At 36.6% G+C, this 16815-nt stretch overlaps 1 protein-coding gene across 5 annotated transcripts in view; it reads right to left on the bottom strand.

The window, feature by feature from the left end:
- Positions 1–1523: 1523 nt before the first annotated feature.
- Positions 1524–16815, bottom strand: part of TBC1D31 (TBC1 domain family member 31) — a 77695-nt gene continuing 62403 nt past the window's right edge. For 4 of the 5 annotated variants that reach the window (XM_037803134.1, XM_037803135.1, XM_037803136.1 and 1 more), the window contains 4 exons: positions 15443–15637; positions 12633–12771; positions 3581–3676; positions 1524–1808 (listed from right to left, as the gene is read on the bottom strand). In XM_037803134.1, coding sequence (XP_037659062.1) covers positions 1675–1808; positions 3581–3676; positions 12633–12771; positions 15443–15637 — 564 coding nt within the window. In that variant the 3' untranslated portion in view covers positions 1524–1674. Of the gene's footprint in view, positions 1809–3034; positions 3160–3580; positions 3677–12632; positions 12772–15442; positions 15638–16815 lie in introns of all 5 variants that reach the window. The other variant, XM_037803133.1, reaches the window with a different exon arrangement.

The raw sequence follows: 16815 nt of genomic DNA, 5'->3' as shown, positions 1-16815 counted from the left end.
CCTGTCTCACCTAGCTGCCATCTTAGGTTCTCTGTAGGCATTCTTTATACGTTATGGATTTTAACCCCAGACATATGGTTTCCAAATGTTTTCTCCCATTCTCTGAAACTTTTTAAAAATGTTTTTTTTGTGTGGAAGGAGCTGTGAAACAATATGAGCAGGTGTAAATTCTAGTAAAAGAGGACCTAAGTACGGTTCAAAAACAGGTGGTGTGCAGCTTATTCTGATGAGCTGAATCCCAGTATTTCAGAATTTGACTGCTTTTAGGCAAGCAGAGGCAGGAGTTTCTAGTTGACCAAAGTTCCCATCATATCCTTTATATTTTCTATCCTGGGACTCCCTGTTGCCAAATTCATACCTGCCTGGCTCACGAAGGGCGTGTATTTGTAACCGCCTGAAAACGTACAGAAAATTAGGCCTAGGAAACCACTTTTAGGAAACCAATGCCTGGCAGGCATAGTGACAGGTTATTTTTTTAGGTATTCATGAATCTGCTGATTCCCTAAGATTTATTTTTAACTCCCAAATCAATACTTGTGGTATTTTCACAGTCATTTGCAAGTGGCAAAAGATTTGAGTCACCCAACTTGGACGTTCGCAGGTGAGTTTGAACAAAGCAACACTGTGCCTTCTTGTTTCAGCTCTTGTACTGTAAACAAGTGTCCTTTTTGAAGTATATTTAGTGCCATGTTTTCCCACATTTTTGTGCTTTTTGTTGGTGATACTGCTGTTTGAAAAGGCCCCAAAGCATAGTGCTGAAGCATTGTCTAGTGATCCTAAGCACAAGAGGGCTATAATGTGCCTTATGGAGCAAATGGAGAAAAGCTTCGTTCAGGCCTGAGTGAGTGCTGTTGGCTGTGAGTTCAATGTCAAGGAATCAACAGTATATATTAAATGTCATTAAACAGAAACACATATAAAACAAGGTTATGTATTGATTGTTTGATGAGAATGTTGTGACCAGAGGCTCACAGGAACTTAGCCCTAAATTTCTCTAGGAGAAATGGTTCAGCATTACCTAATGCAGTGTTTGCAGTGACTTTACAGAACACAACTACTGTAAATAATGAGATTTGACTGTATTTCTTCCCTCCTTTTAGAAATTGGGAGAGAAAGACACAGAAAAGTAATTTGCCTGAGGTTATGAAGTCATGAACAGCTGAGGTTTGGAGGAGAAGCTGGGAGCAGCTGCAGAAGCAGAGACGGAGCCACTGAAGCCAGGAGCGCGGTGGGCCCCCCGGCAAGAGAGCAGATGCTGCTGCTGAGGGGACAGGGAGACCGTGCCTCAGGCCCAGCCACCTCCTTCGTGCCTTCGCGCTGTGGCCGAGTTCCCGCTCAGTTCTGGTTCTATAGTTGTTGAGATGGTTTCCTGTTATTTCTCCATTTATCTTTAAACTAAACCCTCATCAACTAAAGCCACTGAAGTTTACGCCGATGAGCCTAACACAAGTTTTAATAGTTTCAAAAAAAATTTATTGTGAAAAGTATAAGAACCCATTTTATAAGTCAAAAAAGGATCAGAATTAAATAGAACACATAATTTTTATAGATAATTTTTCTATACAAAAGGCTAATTTTTACAGGAGTTTAAAATAAATAATCTAAAAATCAGTGTCACTGATTGCAGAATAGGTCTCTCCTGCTCTCTCTTACTGTCTCAGGGTGACATGCTTCCTACGTAGCCAAGAGATGAGGGGTTTGACATCTGTTACGAGCCTGGGCAGTGAGCCTCTGGCGAAGATTTCTCACTTTCTCCATAAGATCTTGTCCTGTGGTGTCCCATTCTAATTTTCTTCTATTTAAAGAAACTGAAAACAAAATTTAAAATTAATGACTTTAATTTTCTGATGTTAGTAACACTTATAGCATTTATTTGAAAGGTAAAAAGTTGTAGTAAAAATCAATAATGAAATTAATGTTCTAAAAACCAAATTTCTTAAACAAAAAACCTAACATATTAGTTGGTCCTATGTGGTTCCATTTACAAGGTAAATATTTATTTGTTGAATTGAATGAATGCTATCAGAGAATTTACTCTGCTTGTGGTTATTTAGCATTTTTTTGATTTGGAGATACAGACAATCCTTTAAATTAGGAACAAGCAATTTCCTCACTGTGATGCTTAATGGTAATGAGAAAGGCATTTCAAGTTACCAAAACTGATCCTGCCCAATGTACACCATGACCACTTTCCCCATAAAAAAATATAAATTAATGAATCAAAAGATTTTAACAGCTGCTAACTCTAGGAGAGTCCAGAATCAAGATTAAAGTATTTCAATGTGTTCAGGTGTAAACGTCATTTCATACTGATTTAGAGGGGCTACTAAATATTGGAATTTGAAAAAAGCACCTTAAAAATATACTTCTTTGAAACATACAAAGCCAAATTCCAACAGTTTCAATTTCTGAAAAACTTTTTTCTTCAAAAGGAATACAATTTCATACCAACAAAGCCCCCTTTTCTGTTTTACTGCTGAGTAACCGGAACTTACCAAATGTTCCCCACAAAATTTGTGAATTTAGAATTAACTAGTTAACTAAAATCTAAGTCCTAATTTGTGTCTGAATAGAGAATGGCTGAGAATCTCTTGTACTTTAACTTGTGCATGATCTGGGGTTTAATTCACATTCTGGCACAGAACTGATAACTGCATATAAAAATATGAGTAAGCAAAACCATTTTACATCACACTGGAATCTCATAATTTATTACTAGGTATATTTCTTATAAAGCTTCTGTTTAGGGGACCTTATATAAAAGTTTGTTCCTAAAAAGAACTCAAAAGATCTTGTTAAATTCTGCTTCATCTATATGGCAGTTTATTGAAAAAGTTGGGTGAAAGACAGTCTAAAGAGTTTCTTGTCTCTTCACCTCCACCTTTTAAAAATAAGTAAATTATTTCACTGGGAAAATTGTTAGCTCCTTTGTGGGCTAAAGCTGTGACTGTCTTTCTGTAAGATGTTTCTACCCCCGTCCCTTCCAAAAACAACAGAAAACTCCAGAGACCCAAGTCAAGGGATCAAAAGTCACCTCCTCAGCATGAAGCCACTTGCCGTCAGCAGTTCTGGGGAGAGCTGTCCCGGCCATCGGAGCAACCAGGCAACACACGTTTCCAGTGGCTGGTGGAGAGAGCCCGGCCCAGACCAACTGAGAGCCTAGTAAGGCAAGTGGATAACACCCTTGAAAAATAAGGCTGCGATTTTCTTTTCACAAGGATGTCAAAGATGGTTGTGAATATGATAGTATTAATTCAGTCAGGGACAGACTTCTTTTAGAGCCTTAAATAAGTTTTGAGGCAGCAGTGCTGGTGCCAAAGTAAATGGAGCCCAAGATGGATGAACACTGGTGCTGAAATTTGGCAAACTCTCTTTACTCAGGCTTTCTCTTCTGTCTCCAGTTTTCCCCCCACCGGCTGAAAATTTGAGAGAATCTTGCTACCCCCACTTTAGGATTTCTGTTATCTATGCCCTGGAAAAATGTCACCAACGTACTATAAATATAATTGAAGCCACAGTCTTGCTTAAATACTGCTAAATTTAACATGATAGAAGAAATCTTTGCTGCTTATCAACTTACCCTGTGATGAGGAATCCATTTTGGAAACGTCACTTAATTGTGAGGTTCCAGTCAAACAGCTTGAGGAAACATGTTCATGCTGGAGCCTGGGTGCTTCTGTTTTTAAACGTGAGGAGATTTTGAGGATGTTTTGGAGTGAGTAGAAAACATTTATTAATTTCCATACAGAAAGCCAAACCCAGCAATAGACGAGTTTTACCAAAATCCTTCTCAGAGCACTAAGCACAGCAGTGTTCTAGCACCGAACCAGTTACTCCCCTCAGCTCAGAACTTGCACTCATCCTTTAGCTATGTGCTTACTGCACCCTTGTTCCTACAGCTGTACACCCAGGAAGACACTGAGGCTGTTGATTTGCGACCGTAATTGTACCTTCCTCTCTGGTCCCACAGCCACAGTTCACGCCCCCACGTGCCACGCGCAGACTGCGTCTCACTGACTCAGATGCTGCCCTTACCTGTCTCAAGAGCTGCAGCTAATGGCTTTGGCTCAGTGGGTCATTTGGGTATTGACTCATAAAGGTTCCCTAAATGACTAATTTTAACTGATTTCGGGGAGGGAATCTAAGTGTTATCATCAAGTATTTTAAGGACTGCCAAGTGGCAGAGGTAGTAAAGGTAATCTGCAATGCTCCAGAGAACAATTTTTAATGAAAGAATTCACCACAAAAAAGCACATTTCAACTTTACAATAAGGAATAACTTTTAAATGATTACTACTGTTAGAAAACGGAAGGAGGCAATGGGCTGCCAGACTCTGGAAGTGTTCTGGCCGAGGCGGGGTCACCACTATTGCCATGCTGCAGGGGATCATGTCCTGGACTGGTGCTGATGTTGTCACAAACATTGAGGACTGGCGGTTTGATGTGCTGAGCCCTCTATCATGGGACTTGCCCTTATGAAGCTTGTTACTGCAAGGGAGAGGCTAGACTTGCATATAATTGTCTAAGAGTCTCCCCCTGAGTACCTCTTTGTTGCTCAGATGTGCCCCCCACCCCCTCTAACTAAGCTATCTCGACAGATGAACTCACTGCCTTCCTCCCTAACATGGGACCTGACTCCCAGGGGTGTAAATCTCCCTGGCAATGCAGGATATGACTCCTGGGGATGAATCTGGACCCAGCATTGTGGGATTGAGAATATCTTCTTGACCAAAAGGGGGATGTGAAATGAAACGAAATCAAGTTTCAGTGGCTGAGAGATTTCAAATGGAGTCGAGAGGTCATTCTGGCGGACATTCTTATGCACTATACAGATAACACTTCTTAGGTTTTAATGTATCGGAAAAGCCAGAAGTAAATACCTGAAACTGTCAAACTCCAACCCTGCAGCCTGTACTCTTGAAGACAATTATATAGCAATGTAGCTTACAAGGAGGTGACAGTGTGATTGTGAAAACCTTGTTGATCACACTTCCTTTATCTAGTGTATGGTTGGATAAGTAAAAAAATGGGGACAAAAACTGAAGGGTGGGATAGGGGCAATGATTTGGGTATTCTTTTTTACTTTTATTTTTTATTCTTATTCTTATTCTTTCTGATGTAAGGAAAATGTTAAAAAATAGACTGGGGTGATAAATGCATGACTATATGAAGGTACTGTGAATAGCTGATTGTACACCATGGATGACTGTATGGTATATGAATATATTTCAGTAAAACTGAATTTAATTTAAAAAAGAAAGTGAAAGTTCCTTTCCTACACTTTTTACTGCAGTTTGCTTTTTTTCTTCATTTAATGTATATATTTTTAAACCTCAAAGGTGATAACTTTTAAAAATTAGTATTATTTAGTGAATTGGTATTATACGTGCCACAAAATTGAAAAGGAACAAAAGGGTAAAACTAAATTTTCAATTACATGTTCAAGTCCCTGCCTTCGATTCTGTTGGATATATACCTAGAAATGGGATTGCTGTGTCATATGGTAATTCTATACTTAACTTTCTGAGGAACCACCAAATGGTTTTCCACAGCAGCTGCACCATTTTACATTTCCACCTACAAGGAATGAGTGTTGCTATTTCTCTACATCCTCTCCAACACTTGCTATTTTCTGCTTTTTTAAAAAAGGATGTGAATGGTATTTCATTGTGGTTTTGACTGGCATTTCCCTAATGGCTAATGATGTTTGAGCATCTTTTCATTTCTTTCTGGCCATTTGTATATTTTCTTTGGAGAAATGTCTATTCAAATCCTTTACCCATTTAAAAATTTGGACTATTATCTTTTTTTAATTGTAAAAAGTCTATAATACAAAATCTGCCATTTAAAGTGTACAATGCAGTGGCATTAATTATTTTTCCAATGTTGTACTGTCACTTTTCTGGAGTGACCCTGCCTGGCTCCCCAGGGCAGTATAACATAACAGGTAAGAAACTGGAGGCAGAAAAGCCTCACAGAAAGAAAAAAAATGAGGTGAGGGTGGTTTAAACCGAATTGCTGTAAGATAGGATGGGTCCCAGAAACGAAAAGTGTAAGGACAATGCAACACTGAGTAAAGGAAAGACTTTAAACACATAGGACCTCGGGAAAAAAGTCTGCAAAAAAACAAACAGAACAATCAAGAGTCCAGGAGAAGGAACAGAGGAAGAAAGCTCTCTCAAAGGTGAAACAATCTGCACAAAAAGTGCAGTCTTAAAAATTGTACCACATATCCAGGGCAAGAATCAGATGAAGAATAGCTGAGAAAATCTGAACAGTTAAACAGAGTCTTTTCTAGAAGTCTAAAATAAGTTAGACCAAACATCAAAGAAGAGCCTTAACACAGCCAATCAACAATAAAACCCTAGACAAGAGGGAGAAACAGACCTCCAGTTTACCGCATTAAGATAATAAGATGCCTATACATCAGCAAAAAAAATTATAAGCCATACTAGGAATCAGGAAGATATGGCTCAGTCAAAGGAACAAATTAAAACTAAAGAGGAAGCATAAGTTGAGACAGCTAATCAAAGATGTTCAAACAAATCTCCTAAATCAATTCAAGGAGATGAAGGAAAAGATACATAAAGAGATAAAGGATATTAAGAAGACAATGTGTGCGCATAAAGAAGAATTTGAAAGTATAAAAAGAATCAACAGAAATATGGGGGATGAAGGCACAACAGTAGATATTAAATGTACATTAGAAGCATACAACAAATTTGAACAGGCAGAAGAAAGAATCAGCAAAGTAGAAGACAGAACAATCAAACAATAAGTCAGAAGAACAGATAGAGAAAAGAATAGAAAAGATTGAGCAGTGTCTCAGGGATTTGAGTGATAGCATGAAGTGCCCAAACATACATCTCGTGGGTGTTCCAGAAGAAGAGAAGGGAAAAGGAGCAGAAAGAATGTTTGAGGAAATAATGGCTGAAAACTTCCCAACTCTTATGAAACACATAAATATATGTGTCCAAGAAGCTCAACATACTCCAAACAGAATAAATCCTAATAGACCTACTCTGAGACACATACCAATTAGAATGACAAATACAAAAGATAAGGAAAGAATTCTGAAGGCAGCAAAAGAAAAGCGATTAGTCACATACAAGAGATCCTCAATAAGGCTATGTACTGATTTCTCATCAGAAACCACAGAGATGAAAAGGCAGTGGTATGATATATTTAAGGTACTGAAAGAGAAAATCTGCCAGCCACAAATTCTTTGTCCAGTAAAACTGTTCTTTAAAAATGAGGGAGAGTTTAAAATATTCACAAATAAAGAAAAATTGAGTTCATCACTGAGAGACCTGACCTAAGAGAATGACTAAAGGGAGTCCTGCAGATTGAAAGCGAAAGACAGAAGAGAGTGGATTGGAGTGATGTGAAGAAATGAAGATCATCAGTAAGGATAACTAAAAAGGTAATTGCCAAACCCAATTGTACTGCATCCTCAATAAACAACTCTACTCTTTACTTTATATAAGAATCAGAATACAATTGAACAAGAAAAAGGCATATTTTCTGATAATGGATGTGCAAAATATAAAGTGGTAAAGTGAGGAAATTGAGGGATATGGAAGCAGAGAACATGTATGTGATTGAAGCTAAGTTAGTATCTTTTTAAATTAGTACGTTTTGAGTGTAGGTTTAAAGATATAAACCCCAGGGTAACCACAAAGAAAGTACCATATGTTAAAAATACATCGAAACAGAAATAAGAAAGGAATCAAGTCAGATACATTACAAAAGACCAACTAGATGAAAAAGGAGGTTGCAATAAAGGAAAACAGATAGAAAAAAAGAAAAAAAAGATGACATATAAAAAGCAAAAGAGAAAACGACTTAAGTAAATATTGCCTTTACAGTAATAACAGTGAACATTAATGGATTAAACTCTCCAATCAAAAGACACAGGTTGGAAGAATGGATTAAAAAACATGATACAACTACATGTTGTTTACAAGAGATTCACCTTAGACCCAAAGACACAAATTGGTTGAAAGTGAAAGGATGGAAAAAGATAGTCCATGCAAATAGTAACCAAAAAAGAGCTGAGGTAGCTATACTATTACTGGACAAAAATAGACTCTGTTATAAGAGACAAAGAAGGACACTATAAATTAATAAAAGGGACAATCCACCAAGAAGAAATAACAATCATAAATATTTATACACTTAATTACAGTGCCCCAAAAGACATGAGGCAAACACTGGCAAACTGAAGGGAGAAACAGACACCTCTACAATAATAGTTGAAGACTTCAATACACCACTCTCATCAATAGAACATCTGGATGGAAGATCAATAAGGAAATAGAGAACTTGAATAATATGATAAATGAACTAGACCTCATGGACATAAACAGAACATTGCACCCAAAACAGCAGGATATACATAGATCATCCTCCAGGAGAGACCACACTTTGGGTCACAAAACAAGTCTCAATAAATTTAGAAAGACTGAAATCATAAAAAGCATCTTCTTTAATCTTAAGAAATGAAGCTGGAAATCAATGACAGATGGTGAACTGGAAAATCCACAAAAATATGGAAGTAAAATAACACCCTCCTAAACGTGGGGCAAAGAAGAAATTGCAAGGGAAATGAGTAAATATCTTGAGGTGAATGAAAACAAGAACACAACTTATCACAACTTATGAGATGCAGTGAAGGCAATGCTGAGAGGGAGATTTATAGCTCTAAAAGCTCACAGTAAAAAAGAAGAAAGCTAAAATCAAAGACCTAACTGCACACCTGGAGAAACTAGAAAAAGAACAGCAAATTAACCCCACAGCAAGCAGAAGGAAAGAAATAACAAAGATTAGAGAAGAAATAAATGAAATTGAGAATTAATAAAAATAGAGAATTAAAAAAAACCCAAAGTTAGTTGTTTGAAAAGACCAATAAAATTCACAAACCCTTAGCTAGACTGACAAAGGAAAAAAAGAGAGGAGACACAAATAAATGAACTCAGAAATGAGAGGGGGGACATTACTACTGATCCCACAGAAATAAAAAGGATCATAAGAGGATACTATGAACAACTGTATGCCAACAAATTAGACAACCCAGACGAAATGGACAAAGCCCTAGAAACACATGAATACCCTACACTGAATCTATAAGAAACATTAGACCTTAACAGACCAATTATAAAGAGACTGAATTAGTCATGAAAAACCTTCCAACAAAGAACAGTCCAGGACCAGATGGCTTCACAGGTGAATTCCACCAATCAATTCAAGAAGAATTAATATCAATCCTGCTCAAATGCTTCCAAAAAACTGAAGAGGAGGGTACACTACCTAACTCATTCTATGAGGCCAACATCACCCTAATACCAAAGCTAGTTAGAGATACTACAAGAAAAGAAAATTACAGATCAATTTCTCTTATGAATTTCTCTTATTGCAAAAATCCTCAATAAAATACTTGCAAATCAAATCCAACAGCACATCAAAAGAACCATACACCATGATCAAGTGGGTTTTATCCCAAGCATGCAAGGGTGGTTCAACCTAAGAAAATCAATTAATGTAATATATTACATCAACAAAATGAAGGGAAAAAACTACATAATCATCTCAATTGATTCAGAACAGGTATTTGACAAAATTCAGTATCCTTTCTTTATAAAAACACTTTGAAAGATAGGAATAGAAGGAAACTTCCTCAACATGATAAATGGCATATGTGAAAAACCTAAAGCTAACATCATACTCAATGGTGGAAGACTGAAATCTTTCTCTCTAAGATCTGGAACAAGACAAGGATGCCCACTGTCACCACTGTTGTTGAACATTGTAGTAGAAGTTCTAACCAGATCAATTAGGCAAGGAAAAGAAATAAAAGACATCCAAAGTAAGGGAGAAGTAAAATGTTCACTATTTGCAGATGACATGATCCTATATATATAGAAAGCACTGAAAAATCGACAACAAAGCTCCTAGAGCTACTAAACAAATTCAGCAAAGTGACGGAGTTCAACATCAACATGCCAAAATCAGTAGTATTTCTATACACTAATAATGAGCAAGTTGAGGAGAAAATCAAGAAAGCGATTTACAACTTTTTAGTTGCCATTTACAATAGTAACTAAAAGAATCAAATATCTAGGAGTAAATTTAACCAAGGATACAAAGGACTTGTACACAGAAAAGTACAAAACATTGCTAAAAGAAATCAATGAAGACCTAAATAAATGGAAGGACATTCTGTGTTCATGGATTGGAAGACTAAATATTGGTAAGATGTCAATTCTACCTAAAATGATTTACAGATTCAACACAATCCCAATAAAAATTCCATCAGCCTATTTTGCAGAAATGGAAAAGTCTATTATCAAATTTATTTGAAAGGGTGAGGAGCCTTGAACAGCAAAAATAGCTTGAAAGAGGAGTATGAAGTTGGAGGACACACACTTCCTGACTTTAAAGCACATTACAAAGCTACACTGATCAAAACAGCATGGTATTGGTACAAGGATATATATATATCAACCAATGTAATCAAACTGAGTTCAGAAATAAGACCCTCACACCTACGACCAATTGCTTTTGACAAGGCTCTCAAGTCCACTCATTGGGAAAGAATAGTCTGTTCAACAAATGGTGTGGGAGAACTGGATATCCATATTCAAAAGAATGAAAGAGGACCCCTATCTCACATCATACTCAAAAATTAACTCAAAATGTATCAAAGACCTAAATATAAGAACTAGGACTTTAAAACTTCTAGAAGGAAATGTAGGGAAGAATCTTTAGGATCTTGTATTAGGCAATAGTTTCTTAGACTTTACATCCACAGCACAAGCAATGAAAAAAAATAGATAAATAGAACTTCCTCAAAATTAACAGTATTTGTATATCAGAGGTCTTTGTCATGAAAGTGAAAAGACAACCTACTCAAAGGGAGAAAATATTTGGAAACCACATATCTGATAAAGGTTTAATATCCAGAATATATAAAGAAATCCTACAACTCAATAATAAAAAGATAACCCAATTAAAAAATGGGCAAAAGACTTGAACAGACATTTCTCCAAAGAGGATATACAAATCGCTAAAAAGCACACGAAAAGATGTTCAACATCACTAGCTATAGGGAAATGCAAATCAAAACCACACTGAGCTATTTCACACCTACTACAATAGCTACAATTAAAAAAAAAACCCAGAAAATTACGTGTTGGAGAGGATGTGGAGAAATAGGAACACTCATTGCTGATGGGAATATAAAATGGTGCAGCTGCTGTGGAAGACAGTTTGGTAGTTCCTAAGAAAGTTAAATTTACACTTGACAGAGCTTTAAACATTTGCTTTTTGACAAATGGATGCTTATTGACCAAATTATCTGTCAATGGTAAAATTTAGAAAAGTTAAAAATAAAAACATTAGGCTGGAGAGAAGACATCATGGAGGCAGAGGGGTCAGTATGTAAGAAGGCTACTGAGGAGGGAGGCCTTTTGAGGCTAATTCTCCTTTTCTATTTCTGAATTCATAGGTTCTCTAATTGCATCAAAAAATATTTTTCCAAAGAGGTGTGCATGTGAGAAGGTTAGAGAGAAGTGGCAGCTCCAGTGGCTAAGAGTCTGTTGTAAGTGAACGGCCAGCTTTAAATATTTAATTTGTGCAAAGAGTCACAGGGCAATTCCCTCTCCCCCCAAGTGTTTTTTGTCCTGTTTGGACTGCTAAATCTCAAGTATGAGAGGTAATGAGGGATTCCAAAAGTAGGCATAATTAAATAATGCCATTTTTATTTTTCAAATTCATAAATTATAAAAGTAATGCTCATAGCAGCATTATTCATAACACTGAAAAAGTGGAAACAACACAGTGTCCATCAACTGATGAATGGATAAAGAAAATGTGAAAGAAATATCTATATAGTGAAACATTGTCCAGTAATAAAAATGAAGTTCTGACACATGTCACAAATGGATGAATCTTGAAAACATTATACCAAGTGAAAGAATCCAGACAGAAAAGACCAAATGCTGTACAATTCCATTTATATGAAGTGTGTAGAACAGGCAAATCCATAGAGACAGAAAACAGATTAGTGGGCTGAGGGGAGGGGAAAAGGGGTGTGACTGCTAAGGCATAAGGGTTTTCCTTCTGGAGTGATGAAAATGTTCTAAAATTGATTGTGATGATGGTTGCACAACTTTGTGAATATATTAAAAACCATTGAATTGTACACTTTAAATAGATGAATTGTATGGTATGTGAATTAAAGCTCAGTAAAGCTGTTACTTAAAAAAAGTAATGCATATTCATAATAAAATACTAAAACAATATAAAATATAGTAAAATAAACGTATCCTGTATTTCTATTATATTTTAGAATTTCAAAACACTATTTTGTTTATTCATTGATACCACTATAAGCCTTGGACCAAATCCCAATGTTTGCTTAAATCCTATAAGAAGTGTCCTTGTATTTTAGTCCCACCTCCTTGGCCCACCCTTTCCAATCAAAATACATGGTGACCAGTGATTATTTTTTATCTGAGCAATATTTTAAACAAAAGTGCCTCACGGAAAACTTTCTTTATTATAGCAAAGCATGTTAAAAGAATGAATCTTTCATACCGTGGATAGAGAGAAGGACATTCATGGACACTTACCTTGCTTAAGGGGATTTTTAGCATGTTCAAAAGCATCACTTAATTCCTGCTCTAGAAACCCCTTTCTAGATGCATCTGAAAGAGTAGAAGCTCTCTTTTCTGATGTCAAATGAAACTTCTTTTCTTCAGCTTCTCCCCACTAAATATAAATGAGAGAGAAAAAAGATCACACAAATATTGGAATCAGCCCCTTCTGCTTTCTCTACCCCATTTCCTTCTATATTCCCATGCTATTTATAATCTCACTGATATTCTGATTATTTGAGACTGTCTTGGCCTGAGGCTACTGAAGAACCCTGAAAGCAGAGGCACATTTTCTGTATCAGTACATAGCTCAGAATATGACTTGGCACAGATACTCGTCCCAATCAACAGATGTTGAAATAATTTGTTTTGGTATATTTTCTTTTCAAAGAAAAGTTTTATTTTCTTTAGACAAATTTTATGAGATTAAACTAGTTTTTTATTAATGGCAGTTATGTTTTATTTAATTTGAATGTTACATCTTTTTTAATATTCATTTTATTGAGATACAGTAACATACCACGCAGTCATACAAAACAAATCGTACATTCAATTGTTCACAGTTCCATTACATAGTTGTACATTCATCGCCAAAATCAATCTCTGACACCCTCATTACCACACACACAAAAATAACCAGAATAATAATTAAAGTGAAAAAGAGCAACTAAAGTAAAAAAGAACACTGGGCGCCCTTGTCTGTTTGTCTGTTTGTTTGTTTCCTTCCCCCACCTTTCCACTCATCCATCCACAAACTAGACAAAGGGGAGTGTGATCCCCATGGCCCCCTCAATCCCACTGTCCCCCCTCATGAGCCACATTTTTATACAATTATCTTCAAGATTCATGGGTTCTGGGTTGTAGTTTTGACAGTTTCAGGTATCTACCACCAGCTACCCCAATTCATTAGAACCTAAAAAGGGTTGTCTATATTGTGCGTAAGAGTGCCCACCAGAGTGACCTCTCAGCTCCTTTTGGAATCTCTCTGCCACTGAAGCTTATTTCATTTCCTTTCACATCCCCCTTTTGGTCAAGACGTTCTCCATCTCACAATGCCAGGTCTACATTCCTCCCCGGGAGTCACTGAATGTTATATCTTAATAATAAAGTCTACAAATTTCAGAGAATAAATTCCTTGTCCAGTTCTTGTACACACAACAACCTTAGCAAAGTGCAGTCAGTTCTATAAATTCCTATTTTCTTCTCCATAAAATGAGGAAACAGTAATCTTAAAATAAGCTTGAAGAGTAGCTAAAAGAATTTAAAATACTATACAATTCCTAATGTTTACCAATATTCTAGAAGGATTACAACTTTTACATGCAAACACATTTTTTTTTGCTACAGAAACGTTAATGCTATACAAAAACTTTAAAGACCAGTATATTAAGACCAAGATGTCCACAGAGATCCATCCCTTCATTTTTCTGATGAGGAGACTAAGTCTAAGCGATTTTCCAGGATTACGCAGTAGTCAAATTAGCTTTAGAGCCCAGAACACTGAAAAGCCCTTACAATGATTCGGAGCCTACTCTCAAGTGTACCATTTTCCCCAAAGTACAGTTTCACTAATCTTACACTGTGAAACCCTAGTGTCAGCAGTCCCTCCCTTGAAGACCTGGGCTTCTACTACAATTAGCCTCACCCCCACCTCTACCCAAGTCCTTCTTCCCTGTCTTTGAATGAAGGGGTTCCTTATAAGATAGGAACCCATACCAATGGGATGAGGCAGGAGGAAAATGAATATGGGATAGTGACTTGAAGGAAATAACTGTGAAAGCTTTTGGAACAGACAATATAGCAGCAGAAAGGGGAATGACATAGAGCTAGTTATGTAGTCCCCCATCTATCCCTAACTCTTCTGTGTTCTTCGGGAAGTCACTTATCTGCTGTGTCTGTGAGAACATCCACAGAGCACAGGTCCCAGAGTTGTTGAGAGGATCCACCAAAGGATATATACATATGACATATACTCTTGGCTGCCTCCTTAAAATCCATTTTCCACTCTTTAGGAATAGCATCTCAATTTTATTTGGGATGGTAATGTGCTCTGTTAAAAAATATATATTACATTTCTCAGCAACCTTTGCAGCCAAATGTGGCTAGAAATGTTATGTGGAACTTCTGGAAAGTTAAAGAGGAGTTGACTCAGCTGCGAGGTGGAACCCTTTGCACTTCTGCTCTACTTCTTCCTGCTGCCTGGGTGTATGTTTTATGTGATGGCGGGCACTCTGGCAGTAGTTATGGATGGTAAGGCATCCTTGAGAATGAAAACCATGCACCAGGGAGTAGTACAGAAAGGTGGAAGGAGGTCATTTCCCAGATGACTTTGGAGCCATAATACAACCCTGGGATGGCCTAACCCCAGTCTTCTTTCATGTGAAAAAGAAAGATACTTCTATCTTGTTTATAGTCACTGTTAGGTATTCTGATTTTTGTTACTAGTGTCTGCAAGTCCTAATTGTACAAAATAGAAAAAACCAAAACCTCTCAGATTGTAAGCATGAAGAATTACATAAATTAAAGTAGTAACATTTACCCAACCAGCCAGAACAAATCCAGGAAGCTGAGAAGTTGAGCCACACTAATATTAATGAGAAAGAAGCTCAATAATTTTTAAGCAGTATCAATATTAGGCTTCTTCTCTGGGCAATAATTAATAAAATTAGATTATCTTTAAGATACTTTCTGATAAAATTACTTGATGATTTTTATCAGTTATTATGTAACATTTCAAAATTTAAATGTTTAATGTAATCACAAAATGTTTATAACACTATTGTTACCTTTTTAGCTTCTGCCCTCATCATTGCATTTAAAACCTCTACTTCTTTCCTTCTGTTTTCCCGAAGGAGTTTGGCTACTTCCTGGTAACATTCATTCCGTTGTTGATCATCACATCTTTGTTTATGTAAAGCTTGAATTCGCCAGTCAGCATCTATGCATGCTTGTTCAGCATTTGCCAAATTTTCTTCAATTAACTAAGAAAAATTTTAGAAACAAGTCAGACTGTATAAAATTATGGTTTATCCATCCAATGTATCCAAGTGTCCAGCTAGGACAGTTGCTCTCAACCCTGGCTGCAGGATAGAACCACCTGAGAGCTTTTAAACACACTATGTCCAGGCTTCACTACTAACTAACTAAATCAATCCCTGGGTCAGCTGCACATTGTTACTGTTTTTTCTGTTTGTTTTTGGACATGAGTACTTTTAAAAAGCCCCCCCATTACTACTAATGTAGAGCCAATGTTGAGAATTTTTAGATTAGAGTGTAGGTGGGATTCAACAATTTCCATGTTTTCAACACTTTTTAAAGGACTCAAAAAAGCCCATTCTTACACTCTGGACAAAGGCAGTAAAAAAAAAATATGGTGAGATATTTTGGGGAAATTAGCCAAGGGATTGTTGAAGAACAGAGGGTAGGGAAATTTTACATGAAAACTGGCTTCTAGAACAGGGCCAGGGCCTCCCACATACTCATTTAACATTTTGTCAAAGGCATATAAGACAGTGCTTTCTTGAAGGTCTCAAGTTCTATATTAATTCACTTATACTAGCATTTCTCAAAGGGTATACCTTAAGAAATTTTATAAAATAAGTTTGGGAAATTTTCTTTGAGATTCAAAGTGTACAGTATCCTCAAATTTGGCATGAAAGAAACCTAACTTAAGCCACCATTTCCCATATTTACTTGACTCTCCCATCCTTTTTTGAATAACAGTAATTAAAGTCCAAAGAATATACTTTGGGAATGCTGGCTCACCTGTGAGGCAGGTACCTGATGTTTTATAATCTAACCCATTTAGGGACAATTTCTGAGTATGATAGTATAAATTTTTTTTTTTTTTACTTTTTATTTTGAAATAAATTCAAACTTACAGGAACAGTTGCCAAAATAATGCAAACCCCATACACAAAACTCCAGCATACCCCAACACCCCTCCACTGATGCCCAGATCTACCAACTTTAATATTTTGTCACTTTACCACTTCTTTCTTTCCCTCCCTCCCTCCCTCCCTATCATCCATCATCTATTGCTCTGTCTTCTGAACATATGAGAGCAAGTTGCACAAATCCTCGAACAAATAATATAATTCACATATAAATTTCCTATGAACAAGAATATTCATTTATGTAATCACATTAAGTGTAGTTA

The sequence above is a fragment of the Choloepus didactylus genome, chromosome 14 (assembly GCF_015220235.1).
Source record: "Choloepus didactylus isolate mChoDid1 chromosome 14, mChoDid1.pri, whole genome shotgun sequence".
Taxonomy (NCBI): Eukaryota; Metazoa; Chordata; class Mammalia; order Pilosa; family Megalonychidae; genus Choloepus; species Choloepus didactylus.
Note: the sequence above shows the minus strand (reverse complement) of the source record. Positions and strands in the feature narration are given on the sequence as shown.